The sequence below is a fragment of the Thyridium curvatum genome (assembly GCF_004353045.1).
Source record: "Thyridium curvatum strain D216 chromosome Unknown NODE_96_length_147924_cov_78.899118, whole genome shotgun sequence".
Taxonomy (NCBI): domain Eukaryota; kingdom Fungi; phylum Ascomycota; class Sordariomycetes; order Thyridiales; family Thyridiaceae; genus Thyridium; species Thyridium curvatum.
In genome coordinates, this window is record NW_022156851.1 from 1 (window position 1) to 27,370 (window position 27,370).

Consider the following 27,370-nt stretch of genomic DNA (forward strand, 5'->3'; position numbering starts at 1 on the left):
CCCCCCCCCCCCCCCCCCCCCCCCAAATCTTCATCAGCCAACCATCTCGACGATATGTTTGTTTTATTCCCCACGTCCGTCACCGGCGAGCTGTGCCCTAGTCTGGTTCAGGGCCATCAAATGACACACCTGGAACCGGGATGTCGGGCCGTTTTGACAGCATAGCAAACTCGAGAAGCACGGCTCTAACTTTAATCTGTCCGAGTATCTTGAACACCCCCCCTCTATTAGACTTGAATTTTTCTCAACCCACGCATACCGCCTTTTTCCGTCTCACGGTATCTATAGCTGTATATCTACACGGCTGTGAGAATTGCTTACAGATCCGGCACCGGATCAACCTTCTTGACCACCTTGGCCGGGGATCCCATGGCAACTGAAAAGTCTGGGATATCCTTAGTTACGATGCTGCCTGCTGCGATCGTGCAACCCTTGCCTATAGTGACGCCCGGCATGATAGTCGTGTTTCCTCCGATCCAGCAGTCGTCACCGATCGTCACCGGCTTGGCGTACTCGACGCCGTCTCTCCGGGACTGCACGCCAGTCTCGTGCGTGGCCGCAAAGATGGAGACGAAGGGACCAAACATGACGCGGTTGCCAATATTGATCATTCCGCAGTCGAGCAGGACAAGACTGATCGTTCACGTCTCCGTTAGCAACAGGACGCCTATCTTCGATGGCCTCATACTTGGCCCATCACCTACTTGAAGTTGGAGTAGAAGTCGTCGCCGATAGAGACATTGCAGCCGTAGTCGATGTTGATCGGCGGTTCTATATACGCGCCCTTGCCTACGTGGCCAAAGACTTCCTCAAGCATCTTTTTCCTATCGGCTAGGAGCGAATCTGGCGTGGCATCATCCGGAAAATGGGTGTTGTACTTGTGCATCATCCTGCGGGCGCGGAACCGGCCATCTATCAGCTCCGGTGCCTGGCAGTTGTACCTAGAAAGTCCGTGGTGAGCGTCCCGGCTCGAAGCTGATCTATATCCGCAAAGCGCGCGTCTGTCTTGTCTGAAGAGGGGAGTTCATACAAGACGCCCGAGACCATCTTCTCATAGTCATCGCACCACGGGACATTGGCCAGTGTCTTGGCGCGCTCGATTGTCGCCTGGTCCTTCTCTTTGCTTGCCATATTGAAGAAGGCGTGTGATAGGTCGGATGGTCGGATTGAAGACTGGATGTAAAGTCCTTGCCGTGAGCCCTGCTCGTGGTGTCTGACGCTGCCCGAGGAGTCTGGACGTGTATGCGATTTCAGCTGGAGCGGTGAGAGTGAGTCGTGGCATCAAATGCACCTACCTGTGCCACTTGGGCCATCCACGGATCCTTATTCACAGTGGCGTTATTTACGGGGTCCCGGACATGCTAAACGCGGTAGACGTCACGCCCAACCTTAGCGCCCCGCTCGCCAGAAACTGCCCAGCTTTTTTGGCGGCGTAGGTGCGAGACGGCACACATCACACGGTTACATGCATCATCAACCTGAGCATGCTCACAAGCTCAACGCAGAACAGCAGGGTAGGAGGTCCTGGCGTGCTACGGTACAGACTACACCTCTAAACCCACGTAGCTCGTCGTCCGGGGTGGAGGATGAAAGAAAGAACTGGGTTGCATTCAAATTTTATGACGATTCTGTTGCGCCAATGCCCGTCTTAAAACTCTGGTTCGCATGAGTTCTACTCCCAGCCTTGCCCAACGCCAGCTCATCATCCACCGCTTGCCATGTACATGATTGTTACATGGCAATCATGTCGGCAGACATTGAACCAATTCCTGTTCCTGAAGAACTTCCGCAGGTCTCGGCGAGCCCCGATTTCACTCTATTTCCATTCCTCAAACGCTCTGGATCAGGGTGATGTTGTCACCCTTGAGCAATATCCGCCCTAAGTGATTTAGCATGATGGGTACCGAGATACCTGGGAGGCCGGATGGGGCGTGGCAAACGATCCGCCGACGTACCTAGAGGTTCCCTCGTCTCCTCCGTTCTCGTCTTGGTGATCTGGCCCACCGCAACGGCATCGTCAAGCACCAGGTTCAAGAACTCGTCGAAGCCCTATCTCGCTGTTAGTGATCACCCGTTGCTTCTGGTCAGGCCTTAGGGTCTGCGGCAGGCACTCACCCTAATCTTGCCCTCGATACGGATCGAGAGCTGCTCGTACAGCCATACACTGACGGTAGCATGCTGCGGCGCAAGAGTCAGTAGAGGAAGCTACACCTGAGCTCACTTGGGGGGGCACTTGCAGTCTGAAGCAGCTTGAAGACTTGGTTACTGTTCATTGTGTCAGCACGTGCTCACTCTGTATCATCCCGATGACGGTTGTGATGGTCATGATGCTGGGACGATCTCACATGGGGGGCAGCAGGACCCGGCGACCACCGCCTCCATGGCGTCCGGTCATGATGTCGTGAGAGTTGAATGTGATTCTCTGGAGGGGATAGCGTTCCGAGACCAGGGTTGGACGTTTTGAAAGATGGATGGCGAGGAGTTTGATGGATGACAGTGAGGTACCGAAAATGCAAAGCAAACACGCGCGCCTAGCCTGCTCGCCAAAAACGCCAGTGCAATATCGAAATCCTAGGCAGGCGCACAGACCAATTATCGCCAAATTGGCCGGGAAGGGAAAATTTGGCCCCGAGTCCATTCCAGTCACGTGATGGCTGCCAGCCACTGCACATGTAGGTACCTTTGCCCCAAACACGGTGCCAAACACGGTCCAACCCTTGCTGCTGAGGTCCTGGCCCAGACGACCGCAAAAAGCTCCGACACCAACTCCGCCCTCCGTCTTCACAGCTACCTCTGCTCTGTCTAGTGTTGATACTAAACCCAGACATACCTAGGTACTCATAGAAAGACGAAAAGTATCGGAAGTCTAAGTGAACAGGACCAAATGTAGTTGGGATTTTCACTAAGTCCCGGGTGTTCCTTTTTTTTCTTTTTCGAAGCGCATGTTTTCCAATAGTCAGGGACATGGGCCAGCAAGGATGGCTCCGAGCATATGTGGAAAATTGCCTTGGGGATCGAGACACCTCGATTTGCGGCAGGCAGCTAACTTACTCAAGCGACGGTAAGAAGAGCACCAGCTCAAGGTTGACGGATACAACAAATACAAGAACAGCCCAAAGATATATCCAGCCAAGGTGCTGCAGGTAAAAGTTGGTGCTGTGCTAGAAGTGCAAGCTACTTCACAAGAGGACCAAGCAAGCTAAAGCGTCCAGGCACGATCTCTTCTAATAGGGTTTCTGCTCAAATCCCCATGTGATCGATAGACAAGTAATCAAAGTCTACGAGATGGAAACAATAAGCGATTACATCAGTGTAACATTCATAATTTATTGTAAATACCCTGAGTTTGAAACATTGTCTACCTCATTAAGTTTGATAGTTATCATCCTGCATTATACCCAGGATGTGTCAACTACTTTGACACAATGAGCATGAGTGACTTATCAGTCCTCTGCCATGCAACTCTTAGCTCAGATATCGTTCCGTCATCTAGGCCGACTCCACCATGGCCGTTCCAGCCTTCTCGTCTGCATCCAAATGCGCACCCTCGGCGTTCTGCCTAAAGTCTTGATCCTCGGCGCGAAGCTCATCCATGATGGTCTTGTTGGCCTTGCGGATCGGCTTGACGCTGAACAGCCTGTCCATGGCCTCGAGCGGGATAGACTTAGTCTCGGGGATACAGAAGTAGACGAAAACGACCGAGATGATCATGAGGCTGGCGAAGAAGAAGTACACGCCGTAGCCCATAGCCAGGAACATCTGCGGCGTGAAGCGCGAGACGATGAAATTCCAGAACCAGTTGTTGGCAGCGGCCGAGGCCTGGCCGATGGAGCGCGTGTTTTGGTCAAACATCTCCGAGTTGAGCACCCACGGCGTGCCGTTCCACGACGGCGTGTAGAAGACGGTCCACAGGTAGAAGAAAAATATGGCAGCAATGCCGCCGGATGACAAAGTCCCCGAGGAAGCCGCCTGGGTCCCCGCAATCTTGATATACGCACCAATGAACCACATGCAGAGCGAGCCCCCAATGGCGCCGATGAAGAGGAGACGGCGTCGGCCGAGGTGGTCTACCAGATAGAGAAGCCACACAAAGGTGACACAGGTCTTGACGACACCAAAGATGCCAGTAGTGAGGAAGCTGGTGTTGGTTCCGGTGATGCCGATGCTCTTGAAGACCGTCGGGCTGTAGTAGTTGATGGCGTTGATGCCAGAGCCGTTCTGGAAGAGGAACAGCATACCGCCGAGGAAGAACCGCCACTGCACGCTCGACTTCTTCAAGGCGGCGAATGGCTTCCAGAAACCGGCGCCCATCTCGGATTGGAAGCGCTCGATCTCGTGGTCGATGAACTGGACCTCCTCCACCATGTAGATGTGCGATGGCTCGAGGTTGCGAACCCAGCAGAGGACGCTCATGGCCTCCTCCCTTCTGCCCTTCATAAACAGCCATCGAGGAGACTCCTTCAGCCACAAGGCACCGATGAGCAGAATACCGGCCGGGATGAGCTGCACGGCGAAGGGGATGATCCACTGCTTGTGAGATGGTGCCATTGTCGTGTTCACGCCGTAGTTGATCCAGAAGCCCACCAGACCGCCAATCTGCCAGCCCATCTCATAAATGCCAACAAGTCGTCCGCGGATGGCTGGAGGGGCCATCTCGGAAATGTAAATCGGAACCACTGGTCGGATGATGTCAGTCCATTGTCCAGTCAGAGATGGAACACGTCTACCAGAATCCACGTACGGTTTGATGCTCCGCCAACACCGATACCTGCTAGCACACGACCCCCGATGATGGGACCAATTCCGCGGTCGCCGCTGGCAGCAAGCATGACACCGGCTCCCACAAGGAAGACCAGATCAAAGAGGATCAGCGACTTTCGCCGTCCGAGATAGTAACTAGAGGCATAGGCGAACAGGCTGCCGAAGAAGGCTCCGGCTTGGTAGACAGAAACGATGTTGGACGAGAGCAAGGCTCTACCTTCGTCGGTGTACGAGTCAAACTTGAACTCAGTCTTGAAGGAAGGCAATGCCAGCGTCGTGCCAATGAAGGCAGAGTCGTAGCCTATTGTGCATGCCGCGAATGAAGCAATGATGGCAGAGACATAGACTCGCCAGTTGTACACATTGCTGGGCGTCGGCCTGTCTTCCTGGAGTGCCAAGAGCGTCATGTTGCTGAGTTGAAGGAAAAGCTTCGACAGTTTCAGAGCTTTCTTCTTTTCGAAGCCCGTGCTGATCTTGAAGTGGGCAAAGAGTAGAGTGACAAGATCTTCAATCTTGTTCGCTTCGTCCTCTCTTCATATACACACACCATTTGTCTCCTCACTAGACGGAGTCTGTCGAAGTCGAGCAATCAAAGCGACCTGGTTTCGACATTGATGATCTGGAAAAGTTCTCTCCCCATGGGGCCCCCAAATACCGACCCCGATGCCGCTTGCCGCAGCGCTATTAAACTCTCCTCCCCTTCAACAGCCAGGTCGCGAGTGCGCTACAGTCTTTGCTAGTGAAGCTAGTCTCGGTGATTTCCTCATTACACCAGGATCCCAGCTGGATAAATGCTTATCCAGGTGGCGGCGTCTCGGGCGCGCCCGAAAGTGGATGGCACATTAGGCCAAGCGTAGTCTAGAGGGTCTCGGGTTTCGATTCTGGTGCCCCGAATCGACTTCTTCCGGGCCCTTGAGGTAGCATCATCTTGGCAGCTCTTATTCCGTCGATACCACGTTGCCGCCCATCCCCAACGACCGAAGCATTGACAAGGAATAATGCTGAGTTGTTCGCTCTTATATATTAATATCAACATTATCGTCAATAAAGTCCCATATCGTCGTCTTTCATAAGAGCATATCTTTGTTTATGTTGTCGCTTGGACACTTCCAGGAGCACCCTTTCGGAAACCTGTGACGAAATGAAAATATATCAACCTTCAGCTCGATCTATAAGAGACTCTTGTCTGAACAAGACCATACTCAGGTTGAATACATGTGCCAGTTCCCATACCATCGGTGATGGCAAGCACACCGCTTCTCTAGAGACAAATATAAAACATACTGTAGCTCCAATCGAGTCAGAAGGTACTGGCTAATCACCAGGGACGTACAAAGATATTGAGTTTGTCATGATATTCAGTTAGCCATGTGCGTATGATGGAGATGTCTCCCCTGTTGGATGCTCGTTCCTCGGCTTTCGGCCGCCTGCCTCAGTTGCTGACAGAGATGGATACTGTTCGAAAGCAATGTACGGCGATGTTCTTTGCACCAATATCATGAATACCGATGACTCTTGGAGCCAAGTATCCTATGTAAAGCGTCCCTTCGTAGCCAGCATTTTGGGTAAGCATGCTGTCTCAATCCATCCGCTGAGCGCTTTCTGCGTATTGTCTGTCAAGACATCGTCATCATTGACATTTCTTGAGGTCTTGCGGTTGAGTTTGCCATGATAGTTTCCGCTGAATATCTAGATGGGATTGTGGACTTGAAGATGTACCTTTCTTCACAACCACCACATATCCTGCTGGTTCAGTTCTGGCTTGGGCATAGGGGGTTAGCTATATACCAAACCCACTCGGAACTCATCCACGTACGGCCATAGATGGTAGAAAACTCGGGATCCCGTCCGCTCTCCCATAGATAAGCTGCCAATCGCCGGAGTAGTAGTTGGGTCGGTGACGACCAGCGAATGCCTGGTGTTGTACGTTTTCTTCTTTTTTTTTTGTTGCTATCTCCACAGCCTTGCTACCTCTCTGCTTCTCGCCATAACTAGCAGCACCCCTTTCTATGCACGACCGCACTTTTGCACGTAGCAGATGAATGATTGACTGAAATTATTTTCTGCTTGACTACCTAATGGAATGGCCCACCTGATGCCCCCTAGCTTACAAGTACTAGCAGGTCGACGCCAGTATCCACCACCAGAATCTAGGTACTTCGTACCTTCTGTTGATACAAGGATATCAAGTGGCTCAAAGCTAGGTAGGCAGTAGAATGGTCCATTTCAACAATGAATTGGAAGCAACGACGTAATGAGAAGTCTTTCCTTTTTAATCGAAGCCAGACCCCTCTGCCTGAAAATAAGAAAGACATTCCATGATAGACACAACGCCTAGTCAAAAGCCTCGTCCATCGGGAAAATTCCTGTTTTGGTCGGATTTATCCGCTGGAGAAACGTTGGCAAAGGAAAAGTCTCTAGGACCAGGCGGGTCGTTGTCCTCTCTGAAACCCTCCAGTTGATGGTCTTGATCGCTGGGCAGGGGCAACCTGCTTCGTCCCATTGCAGTAGCCGCTGATGTGCTCGTCCAGCTCCTTCCGCACGAGCAACAGCTCTCTCTCAGCGTTCTCCAGACGGGCCTCCAGTCCCACGATCAATCGACTGAGGGAAGCAATGGTCAAATCGTGCTCCTGATGCCATCCTTTTACGACCTCGACATCTTTGTTTCGGCGGGCGAATTGTTCAACAAGCTCATCCCGCAATACTTCAATGCGAGTATTCATGCCGCTTGTCACCGTCTCCATTTGTCCGAGACGATCTGAGAAGAGATGCTTACTCCTGGGCTCCTTGAGCTGCTTGGATTTCATGGCAGGGTCGTCTTTAGGCTCCTTGTCGTCATCTCCGTCTTCTTTCTGACGTTGCCGTTCGTTTGCCACGGGGCTTGACTTAGCTGGCCGCCAGGGACGCTCACGAGTTGCGAGCTGGCTGAGATGCCCTTCTCGTAGGAGACGTGCCCAATCTTCACGCAAGAGCTGTCTTGCCTTTGCATCGGGCACGGTAGGTGGATGTTGAGTGACCTTGGCGAGCGAACAGATCCATTGATCAAGGATGCGGGTCAGAGGAGATTCTTGTTCGGTATTTGCCCCCTGCATATATGCACTGCGGCCAGCGACGAGGCAATAGTGGAGGGCTTGGGCGGCTTCAGGCCCAAGATTGTGGCGTTTCTTGGGCCAGGCAACAAGACCTTGCCAAAAATCGGGTTCATGGTAACAGCGGTGGTAGTGAAGAAAGGCGCGTACCAGGACCATGGCGTTATTTGCGAGGCGCTCATCCGCATTCGCTTCGGGTGCGCTGTAGGACTTGTTTCGAAGCCAACCCGAAGCTTGTTCGAGATCTTGCGGGCGGTCAACTTGCGAGAAATCAAAGCCTGGGAGATTCTGAAATGCATCCTATACATTGAGCTCCATGAAGAAAGGACGGGTCCCCGAGTCAACCGGAGGTCTCGGTGTCGGGGAAGTTTGAGGATGTTCGGAGGGAAAAGGTACAATGACGGGGCTGGGTCTCAAAATGGCTGGAGAAGATGGAAATCCACTGTCGACAGGGTGAGGTCAGTGAGGCAAGCGAAAGAATGAATGCTTTGATGGAAGCAGGTGGTTGAGGCCTCATCCTGGCTGTTGTTTGCTGTTGGGGTGGTCAGGTGGGAGGTGACTTCCGCGTGTAAGTGAGCCTGCAGCAGGTACGACTTAATACATGTACTTGTACTCCGTAGGTGTCTGTGCGTGTCTGGTCTAGGTACCTTACCTAAGGTACCTATCCCTGGTGCATGTGCATGTTGGTCGCTCCCGCAGTTATCTCTTATCTAATCATAGATAACGACCACCGTCATCAAATCAATCAGTCGACTTTTCGCGCCGCCCTCAGGCCGGCTCGATGCTTCGACCTTCTCTTTTTAGTCATTTCTCTTGCGGTGCATCCCTCTGAATTGCAGAGTTCGTTTGCTTCCCTCTCAAACAATTGCTCGGTCCCTTCTTTTCTTTGTACTTGAGATTGGCCTAGGCGCGTGAACAGCCGACGAGATGGCGTCGCCGGCACAGGGAGGAGGCGAGGACCCGTGGAATCACGAAGTCAAGAACAAGTTTGAGACGTACGTCGCGCAATCCACCTGTACCGCACCATCCCCTTCACCGCCCTACATTCCGAAAAGGCGATGATACATTTGCACTCTCGCACTTTTCTTCAGAACCCCACGCGCTGACCTGTGCGCCCAACAGCAAGTCCAAGAGCGAATTCCTAGATCCCTGCCAGGAGGCTGCGAATAGAAGCATCAAGTGTCTCCATCGGAACGGCGGAGACCGCTCCATGTGTCAAGACTACTTCCAGTACGCTCGAAATTGTGTCTCTCATGCCCAGTAGGCCATGCGCGGCGCGGCGCTGACACTGACCGCTTGATCACAGAGCCTATCGTGACTGCAAGAAATACTGGGTACGCAATGTCCAGACTTGGCGCTATTCCTGCTGATTGCCGAATCTAACTTCTTTCATTAGATCGACAAACGAAGAGAAGATCGTAAGAAGGACGGGAAAGGCTTCTTTTGAAACCCCCATATCACTCGACCCGAGCTGATCGTTCGACCTACCCATTCACTGTCACGAAACCCTGCACCCTGTATGATTACGAACATATGTATCATATGTATAATACTAGACGACGAGAAGATACCAACCAGGCGTGGAGAAATTTAGGAGACGGAAGTGTCCATCCAGTCAAGGGCTGCCGGCCAAGCTGGCCCTTTTTAAAGCAGTGTGCGTGGGACGGTCCCAGTACCGCTGACCAGGGAACCAGGGGCCGAATACAACCCGTGCGAATACTTTGTATGATGTTGTGATGCTACCGTTAGAGCTGTTCGTGCTCAAGTCTTTCAGAACCGGGCGTGCACAGGGTGAAGATAGCTCTCGAGACTGGTCCAACTCTGTCGAGATGATGAGGGAGGCTCGACATTAGATTGCGCAGGTCGGGCGCGCCGTCTGCCGAAAGGAAAACCTTTTAGGGCCCCAGAAGTCTTGATAGTTGACTGACAGTACCGCGTGCAAGAGATGTCATCGAGAACATGTAATTGGCTCAGTTGCGCCCGTCAATGAATCCATCCGTGGCCATCGCTCGACGGATCCAGAGAGCTCCACCATTGGATGACCGGGCTCCAAAATTTGCACCATCGCTGCCGGAGGAATTGAATGCACTGATGAGGCTTTGGGCTCTTGGAATATCATCACACTTGCAGCAAACTCCTTGAGCCACATCTGAAACGAATGTCGGTCGACCTCTAGGGATAAAGTAGGTTGAATTGTGACTGTAAAGGAGTAGTTCCCCCGAGCGTTTTGGAGAGCACGAATCCGCCGGATTTCATCGTGCATTTTGCGCTGAGACCCCTCCAGCGTGCCCCTCGCATCGCCTAGAGAAAACCCCCACATCCCACATGCAGCCTGCCAGCAACGTCCAAATCTTTGCACCATCCGCCCTCGTCCTGCCGCCGCCATGTCTTCCTATGGCCGGTATTACAGACCGGCCTTGAAGCAATCTGTCGATGTGCAGCTGCAGACGGCCTTTAGTGACGGCAACTGGTCCAGCGTCGTCAGGCTGGCTGATAAGCGGGCCAAGAGCACAAACGACCCCTACTACGAGGTTCAACGCCTGCCCCTAAGTCCACTGCATTGGTCATATGTGATCTAACACTCTCCTCCTAGGCTGTCAAGGTCTGCGCCGAGTCACAGCTCGAGTCGTTGACCGAGCGGTGTGCCGCTGCTGTCGCCGTTGATGTGCTGGTGCGCAAAGGCACTACGCCGAAAGACGTCGAGGCCTTGGAACTCTACGAGTGGGCATGCCGTGACGCACAGCCGCCTCTGGACTACGCAGAGACCCTCGGCGTACTGAGATCGAGATGGGTCAAGGCCAATCCCAGGAGCTTAGCGGGAATTTCTTGCCTTCAAGCTTGTCTCGGCCAGTGGGATCTTGTCAATGCTCAGCAGGTAGGCCGCCTTTACCTGGCTCGGTATGCGTTGAACGCAGCGCTGATACTCGATAGATCGCAGCTATTCTTGACAAGTCTGGCAATGCAAGCGACAGGAGATATATGTACTGGAGCATAGCGCTCACGTACCTCCTCTCTGTGAGCCCAACCCGCCCTTCTGACGCCAGCGTGCAATGGTTCTGACAAGCCTAGACGAGTCCGCAATGCCCAGAGAGCAAGAAAAAGATCTATGGAATGCTTGCTGTTAAGCAATTAGAACGAGCGTCTGAGATCGCAGTAACGGTAGGTCATTAACTCCCAGTCGTTGCCGCCAACCCATCTGACCGTTCTCCAGAAAGCCGAGCAGACAGGAGACAAGGCCAAGCCCGCCGCTGTATCTGATCGCGATATGAGAGAGGAAGAGGAGTTCATCCTTTATTACAAGATCCTCAAGGCGCAGGATGCCCGCGACGACTTTGTCAAGAAGATCACCAACCAGCATATCGGCGCACTCAAGCTTTTCAACGAGGGCAAGAAGCACCTTTTGCTCGAAGCCATCGCCGCTTTCAAGTCGTGGGAACGGTGGGACCTGACCTTCGACTTTTGCCAGAATGTTCTCAGCGTTACAGATCTAGACGGATCCCCTTCATTCCTCGCCTCGGACTGGCAAATCTGGAAGAGCTTCATTGCTGCCGCTGCTAAGCAGAGTGACCCAGACAAGTAAGTGCCGCGCTGGCGATGCGCCCATCGTCCCGTACTGGACTAATTTCAATGTTTAGGGCTTTCGAAGTAGTCCAGGACGTTTTGCAACGGTTTACATCGTTCAAATCCAAGATTGCCCAGATGTATGTCAAGAACATCAGTCGCGCGCTGGTCGAGATCGCGTTCCGAATGCCACCTACGCTTTTGTCCGCCAGCACAGACCCAGCACAGCCCTCTGCCAGAGTAGTGCAGCTTTGCCTTTTTCTCGAGAAACATTTCGACAAGAGCTCTGTGTTTGACGATCTCAGGAGCTACGTGGAGGAGATGTCATTTGTGGAGACCAGGTCTCTCCTGGATCAGGTGCTCCCGAAAATGCTTGAAGCTGTCAGTGAACCCGCACCCTTTTCATGACCAGTATCGTCTAATTCGAGTAGGACTCTGATCCCGTTCGCAAAACTACCCTTCGTCTTTTCTCCCTGAAGCTCAGATACTTCTTGACCACCTGTCCACAAAGCCTGGGCCAGCCAACTTCCTCTACTGCCGCGCCATCGGATGACGTTCACATACTCCGCTACCAATGCAAAACATGTGAATCGGTGGTCGGGAAAGCTTGCCCAGCCTGTCTTCGACAGCTTTCATCGGACGCCATAGCAGCATATGAAGTAGTCGACGCCGATTCTGACCTTGTCAAACAGATCCCCGAGATGGATAAGGACTCTCGGGTTGATCTGGCATTGCTTGTGGCCTTTAGCCTTCTGAAGCTTTCTGGCCTTTTTGAAGATCAGGAGATCGTTAGCACTGGCCCTCTGACAGATGTTGAAATGACACCTTTGCTCCAGGCCGTAGTCCTTCTAGACGCCCAGCTACAGAGGAACACGAACGACATTCCATTGCGTATCCTGCTGGTCCAGCTGTATCTGCTTCTCGGCTGCGGGTCATATGCCTATCAGCTGTGGACACCTCTCGATGTCAAAAGAACGATTCAGGACGCGTTGAGCCCTTTGTTCTTCGATAGGATATCGAGTATCGCCCCCGGGCTCTTTCACGGCAGCAGACCTCTGACAGAACCTTTGCGATCATACTACTCAAGCACCCTGCGCGACCCGGCTCCCGTCAGAATATGGGATGCGTTTCAGTCTGGGAGCTACAGCAGTATCTTAGACATGGCAGAGTACGATGATAGACTACGAAAGAGCTGCACTCGTGTCATGGCGGTAGTGGAGGAGCGACAAGCGGCAAGGGCTTTCGGCGGGAGGCTGGAGGACTTGGATGATGTTCCCATCTTCTGTAAGTGAGCCTGGATCAACTCTGGATCTGCCAGGTCTCTAATCAAATCCGCAGCTGAGATTGACGATGCGACTACCCTTGTAAATGCCATTGACTACGGATCCATCCCCAGCCTCGAGAGTTCCTATGTCCCGTCTGTGGCCAGGTCACTGCGCCTCGGGCCTCCTCTCTCAGTAAGTCGGCAACTCCCTGAGAAGACCACACCGAGCGCTGTACTAACACATCCACCACAGAACACGAGGGCACACCTTTCGATGCTGGCTGAAGAATACCACGAACTCATCTCTTACAAGCCTCCCAAGGATTACAAGCCCGCCAAGCCAAACGACGCTGCCCTCAAGGACCGCGCCTTTGTCCTGGAATCTCTCTCGTCCCTGCACAACTCGATGACCACCTTCCTCCACCTCGCCGCTACGCCATCGCACCTGACCAGCGCAGAGTTGTCCTACTTCACTATTCTCTCCCTCCTTGCCGGCGCGCTCGTAACAGCCCTGACGGCAGACCGCACCGCCCCCGTCCCCTCGACGTTCAACCTCCTCACCTCGTCCATCAAGTCCGCCCTCTCGTCCCTCCGTGCCGCCTTCCTGTCCACTTCGTCTTCCTCTCCTTCAACATCGACACCGACCCCGCCCCTGTCCGAGGCGCGCACCTTCTACGCCCTGTCGGACCAGCACACCATGTCGACGCTGCGCGACGCCGCGCTGGCCATCAAGCACAGCGCCGCCTTTGTGTTGTCACACAACGAGGCGCAGGCCCAGCGCGACAAGTCCGGGCGGTCGAATCTGCACAAGGAGGTCCTGGCCGAGATGCGCGGGCTCGAGGCCCTTGGGGGCAAGACGGCGGACGAGGTGCGTGACAGCGTGAGGACACTCAAGGAGCGGCTCGGGGAGGGCGGGTGGCTGGATCGGGTGGAGGAGTGGTGCGGCCTGAACGGGAATGGGGACGAGACCGCGAATGCGCTGCTGCGGGTTGTTGGCGGGGAGATCTTTGTGGAAGAGTGGATTGGGCGTGTCCTAGAAAGCTGGAGGGAGGGGGTCAAGGGGTGGGGGATGGTGAGGTGGGAGTAGAGTTTGGGGGTTCGTGGCATAGGGGGGGTGTCAAGAGTTGAATGGGCCTGACAAGGCGGATGACGAGAGCAGATGTGTCCAGGATAGAGAAAAGCCACGCCACGAGGCACGTAGAGGGAGCAAAAGCTGTCGGTTTCTTCGAGATGCAAATGACTTTCGTATCTGTGAAAAGGGGGTATCTCGCGTCTCTATGTTCGTTTCGTATCATATGCAAATAAGTAGCACCCGTGTCAGAGAAACTCCTTCCCATGCCGTACCCATTATGTCCCGTGCCCTGCGATGTAGCTCTTCAAGCTGACTCCTGTTCCCTCCGGGAAACCAACATCGCCATGTGACCTAGCAGCATATGGGAACCAGCCAGATGCCGCTCAACTGCAGACTAGTCTCCGCTGTCCACGGTCGCAAACCCAGCCGCGACTACGGATCTAGAAAGGGGTGTGCCCGTGGCTGCCGCGCCTCTTCATGGCCTTGCGCGTCAGGATCTCGCGCCGTTCCTCCTTGAGCGTCACCCAGATCCAGAACCACGAGATGGCCTCGACGAAGACGAAGGTGAAGAAGACGCGGTTCTTGAGGTTGTCGCCGCCCCACGAGGCGGCGCGGTAGCCAGACGGGCGGTGCGTCGCGGAAGGGTGAGTGAAGCGGCCGCGCGTAGACGAGGCGTTTTGGTAGAGCGGCGAAGAAGGCCCAAAGACGAATGCGTAGAAGGCGAGAGACATGGAGAGGGCGAAGCGCAGAGGGGCTGTGTTTGAGAGGTTGCGGAGAACAACAAGTTAGTATGGTATCGCGGGGCTGATGTTCAAAGGGCAGCAAGCCGGTGGTGGGTGGTGAGACATGCCTTGTACACCCCAGTGTTGCACGAGGCAGACCTCCTCAGGCAGGCCAAAGGACGCGAGGTCGGTTATGCCGAAGAAGGCGAGGCCTACGGCGAGGAAGGCGAGTGCGGGAGACTGGGTTTCGAAGTTGCGCGAGTAGGGCTATGATGGAAAGACTCAGCAGGAGAGTTTAGTGGTCGGGGCAGTAGTAGTAGCAGCAGCAGCAGCGGGCAAAGAACGCACCATGCCCATGGCCTCGCCAATAACCCAGACCAGAGACTGGTCGGCAACGGTGACGGGGTTGGTGAGGAAGAAGAAGCCCAGGGTGATGTGGAAGAGGGAGATGGAGGTGATGATGGTCTTTGCGGATATGAGCGCCATGGTGTGTCGATGTCCAGGCAGATATATGTCGTTTCGTGTATGTCCGACGAGAAAGACCAGGCTGCGTCAAAGATGGAGATGTCCAAAAGTGTAGGCAGTCGCCAGGCGAGGCAGTGTTGGGTCGATCGAGAGAGAGGGGCCGGCTGCTGTTTGAGCAAGGATGTGGGTTCCTGAGACAGTATGTATTCTAGTGTCGGTATATCGTGCTCAACCTGATGTTGACGCGCAAGGAAGTGTCTTTCCAAGTCTGAATAATGTGAAAAGCGGAAAAGAGCGTCGGGGTTGGCTGCTTGTACAAGAAGCGAGGTGTGTCCGTTCGTTTGCGTGCCTGTCGTGTGCCCAGAGTGTCGAAAATGTCGGACACCATCAGAACCCTGGAGCTGGAGGCCTTATCGAACACGTCAATGCACTCACTTATCGCCAGGCGGCCCAGGTCCAATCCTGTCACCTTGGAACTGAAAAAGAGAGACTGGTAGTGATGCTTGATTGATGTGTAGAGAGAGAGACAATCAAGCTAAGACTTTGGCCCTTTTTATGTCCATCAGGCCTACAGATGGCTCCTGCCCCTTACAGAACCCTCCATCAGAGAGGGAGCGCTGTTGTTTTAGTGGGTGCCGTCACACTCTGGGTTTCGGGATGGCGGGTGTGGCCGCACGAGCCAGGGAACCTGTGGACCTTCAGCCGGGGGGTGAGCTTCTTCCAATTGAAGCTGAGCTCGAGCTCGAGTGGTCATACTTTTCGTCAAATGTTTCTCGACTGCAGCTATCAGATGCCCTCGCAATGCAGACCTCTCTAAACGACAACCCCCATTTCGGGGGGATGCTGGACATTTAAGAGCATTCCGTTTTCTGAATTCTACCTATTCAGCATCATGGAGACGCCGCCGCTGGACAATGAGCGCCACCTGCGGTACTGGCAGCGATGCCTGCGCAGCGTGCTCCCCCACCAGTACACCAGCAACGACAGCATCCGCATGACCCTTGGCTGCTTCATTGTCGCCGCCGTCGACCTCCTCTCTCCGACCTCCACAAGTCCCGCCGGGCCTGCACCCTCGGACAAGCCCAAGGCCGCCTCCATAACCCCCTCAGATCGATTGCGCATTCGGGAATGGGTCCTCTCGTGCCAACACCCCGGAGGCGGCTTCTGCGGAGCTCCGACGCATGCGCTGCGACCGCAGGACTATGAAGGGTGGGACGCTGAGGCCCGCAAACCCGAGACTGCCAACTCTGGAGCGGCCAATGTCGCTGCGACCTACTTTGCACTCGTGCTGCTGGCCCTGGTGGCCGAGGATAGCGCGGCAGAGTCCGCTTTCAGCGGCGTGCGGCGGGCAGAGACTCTGGACTGGCTAAGGAGGTTACAACGCGACGACGGCAGCTTTGGCGAGGTCCTGTACGACGTGCCGGCACAGGCGCAGGGCCGGACAAAGAACAAATGGGTCGTGGCTGGAGGGAGCGACACACGATACTGCTACCTCGCTGCCGCAATCCGGTGGATGCTCCGGGGCGATATCAGGCCGGGGGGTAGCGGTTGGGTGGAGGATATCAACGTAGAGTCCCTGATAGGGCACATACGGCAAGGGCAGACATACGATGGCGGCTTCGCGGAGACGTCACACCACGAGAGTCACGCAGGCTACGCATATTGCGCCATATCAGCACTATCGCTGCTAGACCGGCCAGCAGAGAACAGCACGGCTTCCCACGACGGCGCCATTCTACGCCGTGCTATTGCCGATCAACCGGCTCTGACCGAATGGCTTGCATCCAGGCCATTTGAATATCTGGAGGAAGCGGAGGAGGCCGAGGACAATGAGGAAGACAACTTCGCTCAGCCTACGTGCCTCGCGGACACTGTCGGTGCCTCTGAGATCAAGTATGCCGGCTTCAACGGGCGCTGCAACAAGGTTGCCGACACATGCTACACCTGGTGGGTCGGCGGCACCCTTTCTATCCTGGGACTCGACGACGACCCGGAACGACGTCTGGTACCCACAGAGGCAGCGCGCCGCTTCTTGATGGAGAAGACGCAGCACCTCATTGGGGGCTTTGCCAAGCATCCCAAGGGCCCGCCGGACATTTATCATGCGTACCTGGGACTTGCGGCGCTGGCAACACTGGGAGAAACCGAGCGGCTCAAGGAGTTTGACAGCGCACTGGTCGTGAGCATGGATGCGGTCAAGAGGATCGAGGCTGGGAGAAGGGGCCTGTTCAGGGCTGCTGGCAAAGGGAAGCAGGGTACCCAGGAAGGGCAAAGCGCTGAGAGAAGGTTACGAGAGATGGGGTTGGACATGCTGGGAAGAGAAGTTTCATGGCTGCCTGCTGTACAGGGCTCATGTCAATGAGCCGGCTACCAGCGGACCCAGGCGGGAGATATGTACATGTGTGACCTGGTCGTGAGGATGCGATGCAATCACCAACAGAAATGAACGCCAAGTTTGGCAAAGGCTCTCGCATCGAGAGCCTACTTTGTGACGATCATCGGCGACTGATCTGGATTCTTCGACAACACATCATGACTTAGTGAATACCCATGAGGTGAAGATGGAAAACAGCCAAGCAATGACTCTGACTCTCAACTTTGATGCAACGCGTCTCTGCGTCGTCTGCGTCGTCCGCGCTGACACGTCCTCCGAGATAGGAAGGTGGGCGAGTCTGTCAGCCAAATCCCTGTCTAGCATGTGTCTAGCATTACTTGTAGGTATCTACTCCGTACAGCCCCCCACAACATCCAAAAAGAAACAAGCATGCGGCGCCCAAAGCTTCTTTTGAGAGTATGGAAGGATTCCTAGTCGCAAATCCCAGGCCTTGGTTGGTCTTTATTAACCCCCCTTTGTTCGTCGATCGACGAAATGCATCTGCCTTGCAGACTCGTCCAAGGGTGCCATCGATGGAGCGCCAGGCAACCGCGTCACCACGTTCTGCATCTGTGTATCTGCATCTGGAGCAACTCGACGCCGTGGTCCGCTGTTCCATTGCTCAGATATAACCAATCGTCGTGCACTGTTCTGACAGTTCGGGATGTTTAGTCAAGAATCAGAATTGTCTCGATTGTATCAATCCCGTCAAACTCGTCGACTCGCTTGACTTGACACCGCTCTCAGCTCGGCCATGGACTTCACCGGATGTCTCAACGACGAGGCATTTGGGCCGGCTGTCAGAGGATGCAGAGGCGACTTTGATTTCACCATCAAGTTCGAGCAGATCTTTATGGTCCTCCTGCCTGCCTCCATCTTCACAGCTGTGTCCCTCTCGCGCATCGCCTTTTTGACTCGCCGGCCATCCATCGTCGCCGGGGCTGGCTTGAAGTACACCAAATTGGTATGCAGTACGACCGCCTCGGTCGGGCAATGAAGGACACTAACGGATCGTAATGTAGGCTGCAGTTCTTGTATATGCTGTTCTCCAGCTGTCACTGCTTGTGCTCAGTGCCACCCGTGCCCGTCGGTTCCAAGCATTCCTCATCTCGTCGAATGCCCTCACCTTGCTGTCTTCACTTTCCATCGCGGCGCTATCGTCTCTTGAGCACTCGCGGTCCCCACGACCGTCAATACTTCTCAATGGCTACCTATTTCTGACGATCTTGTTTGACGTCGTACAGACGCGGACGCTGTGGTTGGCGTCAAGCAACCCGGATGAGTTCACCTATTGCCGCTTGTTCACCACCGGCGTCGTTGTCAAGGCTGTCCTTCTCCTGACCGAGTCAACACACAAAACGAAGTGGATCCAATGGGATGCGAAGCAGCACAGCCCCGAGGAAACGACGGGTGTATTCGGCCTAGGTGCTTTTGTGTGGTTGAACGAGTTGTTCCTCCGAGGCTACAAGAAGGTCCTCGTCCTGGATGACTTGTACCCTCTCGACAGCAATATGGTCTCCGAGGCCCTAGATGCACTGGCCGAAGGCCGCGTGGTACCTTCTCATTTCAAGGGTCAGAAGTATGCGTTGATTCGATCCACAGCCAAGGCTCTAGCCGTGCCTTTCCTTCTCCCAGTTGGACCAAGAATAGCACAGTCAGCCTTTCAGCTCTGCCAGCCATTTCTCATCAACACACTTCTGCACTATCTCCAGCAAAAGCAAGACTCGGCCACGCACAACATTGGAATCGGCCTCATCGGCGCGGCCGTCCTAATCTACACTGGCATCGCAGTATCAGAGGCCTTCTACTGGTACTACCAAGAGCGCACCATGTACATGCTGCGCGGCGTCTTGGTCAACCTGATCTACCGCAAAACCACCGAGGCCAAGGCATCGGCTGCGGACGACTCTGCTGCTCTGACACTGATGAGTACGGATACGGAGCGCATCCTTCGAGGACTGCTGAATATGCACGAGTTCTGGGCCAATGTCATCGAGGTCGCCTTGGCATGCTGGCTTCTGTCCCGTCAAGTCGGCGTCGCTTCCGTGGCCTCGCTGGTCGTCGTGGCGTTCTGTATCGTTTGCTCAACCTTTCTAGGAAGGATCACGGGACCGAGACAGAAAGCCTGGATGGAAAAGATACAAAAGAGAGTTGGCCTGACGTCCAGCGTTATCGGCCAGATGAAGCATCTCCGGATCTCCGGCCTCTCTTCTGCCGTAGAGGACTCGGTGCAAGAAATGAGAACGGAGGAGATCGCGGTGGGAGGCAGGTTTCGACTGATCGGCGTGTTGTCTGCTGTCATTGGTTACACTCCTCTCTGCATCTCGCCCGTCTTGACCTTTGCGTTTGCTTCGCGGACACTTGATATCACCACGATCTTCACGTCCATTTCATTTATTCTGCTCCTGGCAAACCCACTGTCTACGCTTTTCCAGATGGTTCCCGGACTTATTGCGTCAGTGACCTGCTTCGGCCGGATCCAGACATTCCTGGAGACGGGTTCAAGGGTCGATTTCCGGCTACCAGATGCACTCTCGCACCAGCAAGCTCGCGCTGCCGACTTGGACTCTGGCAAACGTGACGTAGCACTGAAGGTATCAAACGGTAGTTTCGGCTATGATTCGGACAAGACCATCCTCAAGAATGTCAGCCTCGAGATCCCCGCCTCTCGGCTCACAATTGTAATTGGTCCTGTCGCCTCCGGCAAATCAACATTGTGCAAGGCCCTGCTCGGGGAGCTATCGATCTTGGAGGGTCAAGTCAGCGTAGCATCGTTCATTGGCAAGATTGGGTATTGCGATCAGACGCCCTACTTGACAAATGCGACACTTCGGGACAATATCATCGGCACCAGCAGTTTCGACCAGATCAGATACAACCAAGTCATTGAAGCCGCCGTATTGCTCCCTGATCTGGCTCTTCTTCCCCAGGGAGATCTAACACGCATCGGAAGCAATGGCATCTCATTGAGTGGTGGTCAGAAACAGCGGGTGTCGATTGCTCGGGCTCTGTATTTGGAGAGCGTACTGCTGCTATTTGACGATACGCTTAGTGGTCTGGATGCCGACACAGAAGAACAAGTCTTCAGGAGAGTATTTGGCCCGGATGGGATTCTCAGGCAAAGAGGGGCGACCGTTGTCCTCTGCACGCATTCTGTCCGCCACCTCCCAGCTGCCGACCACATTATCGCTCTCGGGGCAGATGGCAACATTGTAGAGCAGGGAACCTTCCAGGAGCTCATGGCCAACGAGAAGTATGTTTCAACGCTTGGGGTGACAGAGTCTTCTGCCACGAGCGAGAAGCAAGCCAAGATACTGCGAGATAGCAGCAAGCCAAGTCTCTCTCAGAGCTCGAAGCAGGCAGTAGCGCAGCAGGCCCAGGCCCAAGAGAGGTCGAGGATGCTGGGAGATACAGCGGTCTACAAGCACTACTTTGCGCGAATCAACCTCCCGATCAAGCTGGCTTTCTTCGTGTTCGGCTCGGGCTGGGGATTCTTTTACAACTTCACCACGGTGTGGCTGAAGTTTTGGTCAGAGGATGTCGCCTCGCCTCAACCAAAACACTCAAACGCCATGTATCTCGGCTTGTACGCATTGTTCCAAGTCATGACGCTCTTTTCCCTCTTCTGTATGAGCTTCATATGTTTCCGGGTGCTGATCGCCATCACCGGTTCAAAGCTGCACAAGGAGGCGCTACGGGCAGTGATGACGGCACCTCTCGCATTCTTTACGACCACGGATACAGGGGTGGTCACCAATCTCTTCTCACAAGACATGACGCTGATTGATGGAGAGTTGCCGATGGCCCTTGTCAACATTTCCTTTGAGACCTTTGCCGCCATCGGCCTGGCAGCCGTCATTGCAACATCATCGCCCTTTCTTGTCATCACATATCCATTCCTGGTTATCGCCCTGTTTGTGATCCAGCGTTTCTACCTGCGCACCTCTCGCCAGGTGCGTCTGCTTGACCTTGAGGCCAAAAGCCCACTTTAGTAGGCATTGCGAATATCCTTCAACGGCACTAGCTCTCGCTAACAACATCAGCTCTCACTTCATCGACACCATCAAGGGTCTTGGGACCTTCCGAGCTTTTGGCTGGGTGTCACATGGAATTAGACTTAACAGTCATCTCCTGGACACGTCTCAGAGGCCCGCATATCTACTCGCCATGATTCAGCGCTGGCTCGGCTTTATCCTCCAGCTCGTAGTAGCTGTCCTTGCCGTTCTCGTGGTGACACTTGCCACGCAGACGCGCTCGAACACGGCGTTCACCGGTGCCAGTCTGGTCTCTCTGATGACGTTTGGAGAGGTCCTCGCATGGATGGTCAAAATGTACACGGCACTGGAGACGTCGATCGGCGCCGTGAGCCGACTCAAGACTTTCAGCGACACGGTCAAGCCCGAGGATCAAGAAGGGGAGGATGTGGTTCCGCCGGTGGAGTGGCCGCAGCGAGGCTTTATCGAGATCAAAGGCGCCTCTGCGGCGTATCGGTGCGTGACGTTCTCTTCCTCGAGCATCTCGGGAATGGGGCTAACAGGCATTGTAGGAGTGATCTCTTGAGTGACGCAGACTCGGACACAAGTAAGCCCCAAGAGGACACTACTGACCTGGCCCTCAACGACGTCAATCTTACCGTAAATCCGGGGGATAAAATTGCAATTTGTGGCCGAAGCGGCAGGTAAGTCAGCAGCGTCCTCAACACATCCACAGACTGCCTTGATTGAGCTGACTCTCTCATCCTCCTACAGTGGCAAGTCATCGATGATCCTGCTACTACTACGTCTCCTGGATCCTCTTCCATCGTGTATTGATTCTATCAGCATGGACGGAATACCACTACGGAAAATCGACCGAGCGACACTCAGGCAACGTATCATCGCCGTCCCTCAAGAGCCAGTCTTCCTTCCAGACGGCACATCCTTTCTCGCGAACCTTGACCCATACAGCGTGTCTACGAACAACGAATGTCAGTCCGTCCTCGAGCGAATTGGCCTGTGGGACTTTGTCAGCGACCGGGGAGGTCTCCATGCCGGCATGTCGGCAGACACCTTCTCGCAGGGCCAGAAACAGCTTTTCAACTTGGCTCGCGCCATTCTGCGGCGCCGTATCAGAACGAGACTCGCCCAAGCCGCGACAGGTGAGAAGTATGTACAGAGCGGCGGCATCTTGCTGCTTGACGAGATCAGCTCCAGCGTCGATCAGGACACGGAGAGGTCGATGCACAGTATCGTCAAGGAAGAGTTTGAGGGCTACACGGTTATCATGGTCAGTCATCGGCTCGATGTTGTCATGGACTTTGACAGAGTGGTCGTGATGGATACTGGCAGAGTCGTTGAAGATGGGCGGCCTGCTGGCCTGCTTGATGTCGAGGGGTCGAGATTCAAGGAGCTTTGGCTTTCCAGTGGGAGGAAGCACAATGGAAACTAGGCTTGTAGGGGGCTCATAACTACTTCTCTCAATCTTATTTGATAACAGTCCAAACCCCGGACGGCACTTTCCGGGCCCATAGAGAGCAATGGCTATGGAGATACCCTCAGTCAGTTTATCGATACCGTAACAGTCAACACACAATTGACCTCCGAGAGCTTAAAAATTGGCCAATCCTTGGATTTCATGCCTGATTGTCCTTGGGCCAATCAATCTTGCCGTGCCAAGGATTCCTCTCACAGAGGGTGGCTGAGCTGACCGACCCGTATCTGCCGCATGCATCTGACATGCAGGCACACTGTTGGGCTTTCAGCGTGCTCGAGCCTGATGCTGAAACATCATTTTCTCCTCTCTACATACCAAACATGTCTTCATAAATATTTCCTCCTGAATACTAACCGATCATTTCCCCTTCTCCGCAGATTGGACCGCCCATTCTTTAAGCTGTGTTCATCATGGCAGAGGTATTGGGCGTCGTCGCCAGCGGGATTGCCGTGGTTCAGATCGCTGGCAAGGCGACGACGACGGTTCTCAAGCTCAAGCAGCTCTGGGATCAGGTCAAATATGTTCCCGAGGCGATACTGGATCTTATGGAGCAGCTCGAGTGCCTCGAGCCGGCTCTTAGTCAGTTGGAAAACCGAATCGAAATTTCCCAGACGTTGGAAGGCTCCTCCCATACCTCTTCGGAGCAGCAGAGCGCCATTTACTGTCGCAAGGCCTTTGATAAGCTTTCAGATCTTGTGGAGCAGCTTTCGGCACAAATCAACCAGAATCAGCGTCACAAGCGGACCCTCGAGCGCGTCAAAGTGGTTCTTAAGAAAGAACAGCTGAAACAGGCCGAGGCTAGCCTGGACAGCGTGATCAGGATGCTGACGATTGCGCAGCAGTGCCACGTTACGTAAGTACTTCGAAGCCCTCTCTTACTCAAGTCTCTGAATTGCTTGCGATGCTAATTACCCGTATGGCAGCACAATGTTGGAGCGACAGCCCGAGATTACGATGAAAGTTGTGATGGCGACGCTCCAAGAATGGAGTATTGACAATTACAAAGCTGCGGAGAGCAGGCTCGTTGAAAGCAAAGACAGAGAGATCAGTGATCCAGCCGTCAGCGAGACCAAACCGCTGGCCACCCAAACCAGGACTCGCTTTGGCGATGGTCAAAGACGCCGGCTGACCAAATGGTCAGAACCTGGACTATTTGGAGCTCTTAAATTCGGCTTCATGTCTGGGGGATGCTCTGCTGCTTTTCAGCCCCCATGGTGGCTGGCAGGTACTTTGCGAGCTTGTGAGGTTGAGATGAATCGATCTCTGGCCGGCTGGAAAAGCCACCTTCGCGTCTATTCTATCCGAGGAAGTCTTTCGGCTCCTTTCCTAGCTGCTATGCGTGGTGATGTAGAAAAGCTCCAAAGACTGTTCACTTCTGGGAAAGCATCACCATTTGACAGAGATCCAAATGGGTGGACTGTGTTGCATGTTGGTTGTCCTTTGCTTTTCGCCATTTCTAGTTGAAGATCGCGAATGCTAATCATGCTGCTGTTTAAAATACCAGTACGCTGCTGTATGCACACGAACTGAGGTGTTAAAACTATTCTTGGAACTCAACCTCGGGGATGTAGCGTATGAACGGGATGTGAAGAATTCGTAAGGTTCCATTCAATGCTGGTATACTGCGGATGCTGACTGCGATTTGCTCCCAGACAAACTGTGGATTTGTTGGCGACTCTCTACGACGCTGAACGCCGCCCACCGGGGTTGCCCCTCTCGGGCCGTGCAGCCACTTTCGTGGACATGTTCCTTGCTCACTTGGATATTTCCACTGATGATCACGAAGCGGAGTCGTCACTCTGTCAGTGCCCAGCGACCACCAGCGCCTATGCCCTGAAACGACTACAGCCGATTGTTTGCCCCGAGCATGCATCGACAACATTATGGTCGAGGATAGGTAAATGTCGACGAAGTGTACCGTACTCAATAGCGTACCTACGCTATTTGCTCGAGCCAGACTGGAGCCGGGATCCCCGACAAGTTTGTCAGGGTTACGCTCCACAGTACCCCTTGGTCCATTCAGTTGCGCTTGCGTACTCTGAGTCTTCTTTCTGGCCAAAGGATGGCGAACATGCTGCAAATGATGCCTTCGTCCTCGAGATTTTACGGCATTCACAGGACCTGCATAGTCTTGAACGAGATGAAGCCGACAAGTCATTCATGACACCATTTCTTGCTTTGGTGAATCAGTTCATACTTTGGGCTCCCGACTGGTATGGCAGGGTTGAAGCCCAACTTTTAGGCTTACAAACCTCTATGCTTGAGTGGCTGACAGTACTTGCGAGGGCGGGCGTCGATTTACTAGAGTATGGAAGGTGCGAGTCATCCTTCCTGAAAAATAAGAAAAGGCGCGCCAAGCGTTCGTACCGCAGTAACGAGTCGAACTTGGATTTTAAGCCAACCATCAAAATAAGGCTGGTTGGAATACTGTACGGTCCGAAGGCGGAAGACTGGAGACTGTGCTGGAATGAGGAAACTGATGAGTATGTGGGAGACTTCTGGGACCTGGTCGAGCGGGGGTCGAGCTCTATCATGCCAGGGTCTTGGGACGAGTCGGATCAGGATTCGGATCAAGACTCGGATCTTGACACTGACGAGTACTGGGATCAGGACTCGGACGAAGAATGGGATGAGGACTCCACGATATGATCATCGCATCAGTACGTGTTGCTAGATGCAGAGACATGTATCTCCCTCTTTCGTCCGCATGTTGTCTACAAGCCTTTCGCATATGATAATTAGTGCGTACCTATTTGGAATATTCGAACGCGTTCAATTATTTCCGAATCGAGTTAGGGTCATAGCTCTTAGTGCCGCCGCTTACGTGGAACGTTGAGCTTTATCTAGTTACATCTAGAAACAGTACACTACAACATCTGTCTTCCGTCTTCAGACGGCTTGGAGAAGTGAGGAGTCTTTTCAATACCAAAAAAAATCAAGATGGCATCACTGCATCGCGCAGATGAAGCTTAAGCGTATCATCGGCCCGCTGGATCAGCGCAAGAGATTTACTCGCTGTCAATCGTGCGCCAAGAGGCGTATCAAGGTATGTGTGCGCATCTTAGGCAGCAGCCCCTTCCCATATTTGATATTATATCACATGAGCTCACATGGATGACGGAAAGTGTCAAGGCGGTTCTCCCTGCGAATACTGTATTCGAACCAAGAAAACATGCCTCCCTCAGGTCATACCAGCCGCCAAAGCGCAGTTCATCATCTCTACGCCCGACGAGCAGGCCTTGCAAGTTGTGGCAAAGGTTCCTGTCCAGGTCGACACGCACTTAGACACCCTCTACTTGGATTACTTTGACCTCTTTTTGAAGCGCTGTCAGTTTACAGCAGACTTCAACAACTTGGGTGCCGACCTTCTGCCACTGATCCAAACATGCCTGCCGCTTGGACAGGTGACCATGGCGATTGGCGCCCTCGAAGCGAGCAGGTACGCGACGGTGAAGGCTTCTCATGGGCGGCAGTCGCCTCAAATCGCCGCCTTCTCATCCTATGGAGCCTCGACCAGGGCCCTCCAGGGGCTGCTGCATTCACCAGACGCATTACATTGCGAAGGCGTCTTATGGTGTACGTTGCTTCTCGGAATGTTCGAGGTAAGGTCTTGCCCGCACCACGTACTGTTTGGACTCGCATCACTAATTACCGATTCAGCTCATGACTGAAATGTCTGGGGACCGATGGGCCAGACACATGCTGTACGGTACGGCTAGGATCATCCAAGCTTCTGGGATCACAGCCCCGTCTGGTCAGCTCGTCAAGACACTCTTTGCGGCATTCAGGCCACTTGAGGCGCACCGTGCCATTCTATACGGCGAGTCAACATTCCTGTCACAGGATACATGGATCAGATGTCGGCGCCATCCTACTGCAATTCTACCCAGCCCAGTGGACTGGATCTTCGACCTTGTGGTTGAGATGTCTTCCTTTAGCAAGACGTAAGTCTCATCGCCTGTCCAATCCAGCCAAAACACAGCTCACCCCTGAGCAGCTTCTTCGACCGCGTCGAGTCTATCCCAGAGACACTACGACCTCAGCGTCCGGAGATACACGTACTGGCTGAGGAAGGCCAATGTTTTCAGCACAAACTCCAAAGCTGGCGCGACCAGACCACACCTCTCGTCGATTACTCAGAACCATACTGCAAACTTGCTATAGTGAATTACCACGCACTCCAGTTGTTTCTGTGCATGAATTATACCTACTACACATGTTGGGAAGACCTAGACATCCCCTCAATGACCTCGGCTCAGATCGAGATTCGCGTCAATGCCGTGGTAGCTCTGTCCAGTCAAATCCTCGAACACTCGAACCTACCGGGGGTATTGTTACTGTTTCCTCTTCGAATGGCGGGTGCCAACGCCGCGAAGTCTTCACAACGAGATGAGGTAGTGAGGTTGCTCGATAGAATATCACAAAAAGGATTCGTAGTCGCAGAGAGAATCAAGGTGGATCTGAGGGAGCTATGGGAATATCAGCAGCGTGTAGCAAACAGCGAGATATAAAGTCTAAATCAGAGTCTAAATTCAAGAAAACAAGATCTAGTCTATAGGTGACAAGAGAAGAGAAAGAATGAGTCTAAAG

At 53.7% G+C, this 27,370-nt stretch overlaps 10 protein-coding genes across 10 annotated transcripts; 5 read left to right on the forward strand and 5 right to left on the reverse strand.

Moving 5' to 3' along the window:
- Positions 1-2,326, reverse strand: E0L32_011012 (uncharacterized protein; the record flags this gene model as incomplete). Its single annotated transcript, XM_031133694.1, has 7 exons — positions 322-633; positions 705-980; positions 1,031-1,232; positions 1,956-2,049; positions 2,116-2,178; positions 2,222-2,232; positions 2,293-2,326. Coding segments are annotated over 7 exons (992 nt in total), but the record flags the coding sequence as incomplete, so codon positions are not given.
- Positions 2,327-3,489: 1,163 nt separating this feature from the next.
- E0L32_011013 (uncharacterized protein) lies at positions 3,490-5,168 on the reverse strand (the record flags this gene model as incomplete). The annotated part of the gene is made up of 2 exons (XM_031133696.1): positions 3,490-4,676; positions 4,742-5,168. The coding sequence occupies 2 exons, from the start codon at positions 5,166-5,168 to the stop codon at positions 3,490-3,492; spliced, it is 1,614 nt and encodes a 537-aa protein (XP_030988736.1).
- Positions 5,169-7,178: 2,010 nt separating this feature from the next.
- E0L32_011014 (uncharacterized protein) lies at positions 7,179-8,009 on the reverse strand (the record flags this gene model as incomplete). Its single annotated transcript, XM_031133697.1, has 1 exon — positions 7,179-8,009. One exon carries the CDS (start codon positions 8,007-8,009, stop codon positions 7,179-7,181), a length of 831 nt encoding a protein of 276 aa, XP_030988737.1.
- A 2,225-nt stretch (positions 8,010-10,234) lies between these two features.
- E0L32_011015 (uncharacterized protein) lies at positions 10,235-13,762 on the forward strand (the record flags this gene model as incomplete). The annotated part of the gene is made up of 9 exons (XM_031133698.1): positions 10,235-10,381; positions 10,444-10,725; positions 10,782-10,865; positions 10,920-11,009; positions 11,062-11,426; positions 11,486-11,792; positions 11,843-12,695; positions 12,750-12,868; positions 12,929-13,762. 9 exons carry the CDS (start codon positions 10,235-10,237, stop codon positions 13,760-13,762), a joined length of 3,081 nt encoding a protein of 1,026 aa, XP_030988738.1.
- Positions 13,763-14,187: 425 nt separating this feature from the next.
- Positions 14,188-14,478, reverse strand: E0L32_011016 (uncharacterized protein; the record flags this gene model as incomplete). The annotated part of the gene is made up of 1 exon (XM_031133699.1): positions 14,188-14,478. One exon carries the CDS (start codon positions 14,476-14,478, stop codon positions 14,188-14,190), a length of 291 nt encoding a protein of 96 aa, XP_030988739.1.
- Positions 14,479-14,532: 54 nt separating this feature from the next.
- On the reverse strand, positions 14,533-14,955 carry E0L32_011017 (uncharacterized protein; the record flags this gene model as incomplete). The annotated part of the gene is made up of 2 exons (XM_031133700.1): positions 14,533-14,736; positions 14,818-14,955. 2 exons carry the CDS (start codon positions 14,953-14,955, stop codon positions 14,533-14,535), a joined length of 342 nt encoding a protein of 113 aa, XP_030988740.1.
- An 871-nt stretch (positions 14,956-15,826) lies between these two features.
- E0L32_011018 (uncharacterized protein) lies at positions 15,827-17,296 on the forward strand (the record flags this gene model as incomplete). The annotated part of the gene is made up of 1 exon (XM_031133701.1): positions 15,827-17,296. The coding sequence occupies one exon, from the start codon at positions 15,827-15,829 to the stop codon at positions 17,294-17,296; it is 1,470 nt and encodes a 489-aa protein (XP_030988741.1).
- A 766-nt stretch (positions 17,297-18,062) lies between these two features.
- On the forward strand, positions 18,063-22,735 carry E0L32_011019 (uncharacterized protein; the record flags this gene model as incomplete). Its single annotated transcript, XM_031133702.1, has 5 exons — positions 18,063-18,272; positions 18,331-21,299; positions 21,352-21,798; positions 21,855-21,986; positions 22,057-22,735. 5 exons carry the CDS (start codon positions 18,063-18,065, stop codon positions 22,733-22,735), a joined length of 4,437 nt encoding a protein of 1,478 aa, XP_030988742.1.
- A 455-nt stretch (positions 22,736-23,190) lies between these two features.
- Positions 23,191-25,429, forward strand: E0L32_011020 (uncharacterized protein; the record flags this gene model as incomplete). Its single annotated transcript, XM_031133703.1, has 5 exons — positions 23,191-23,633; positions 23,704-24,208; positions 24,285-24,376; positions 24,433-24,677; positions 24,738-25,429. The coding sequence occupies 5 exons, from the start codon at positions 23,191-23,193 to the stop codon at positions 25,427-25,429; spliced, it is 1,977 nt and encodes a 658-aa protein (XP_030988743.1).
- A 461-nt stretch (positions 25,430-25,890) lies between these two features.
- E0L32_011021 (uncharacterized protein) lies at positions 25,891-27,291 on the forward strand (the record flags this gene model as incomplete). The annotated part of the gene is made up of 3 exons (XM_031133704.1): positions 25,891-26,382; positions 26,441-26,724; positions 26,778-27,291. The coding sequence occupies 3 exons, from the start codon at positions 25,891-25,893 to the stop codon at positions 27,289-27,291; spliced, it is 1,290 nt and encodes a 429-aa protein (XP_030988744.1).
- Positions 27,292-27,370: the final 79 nt, after the last annotated feature.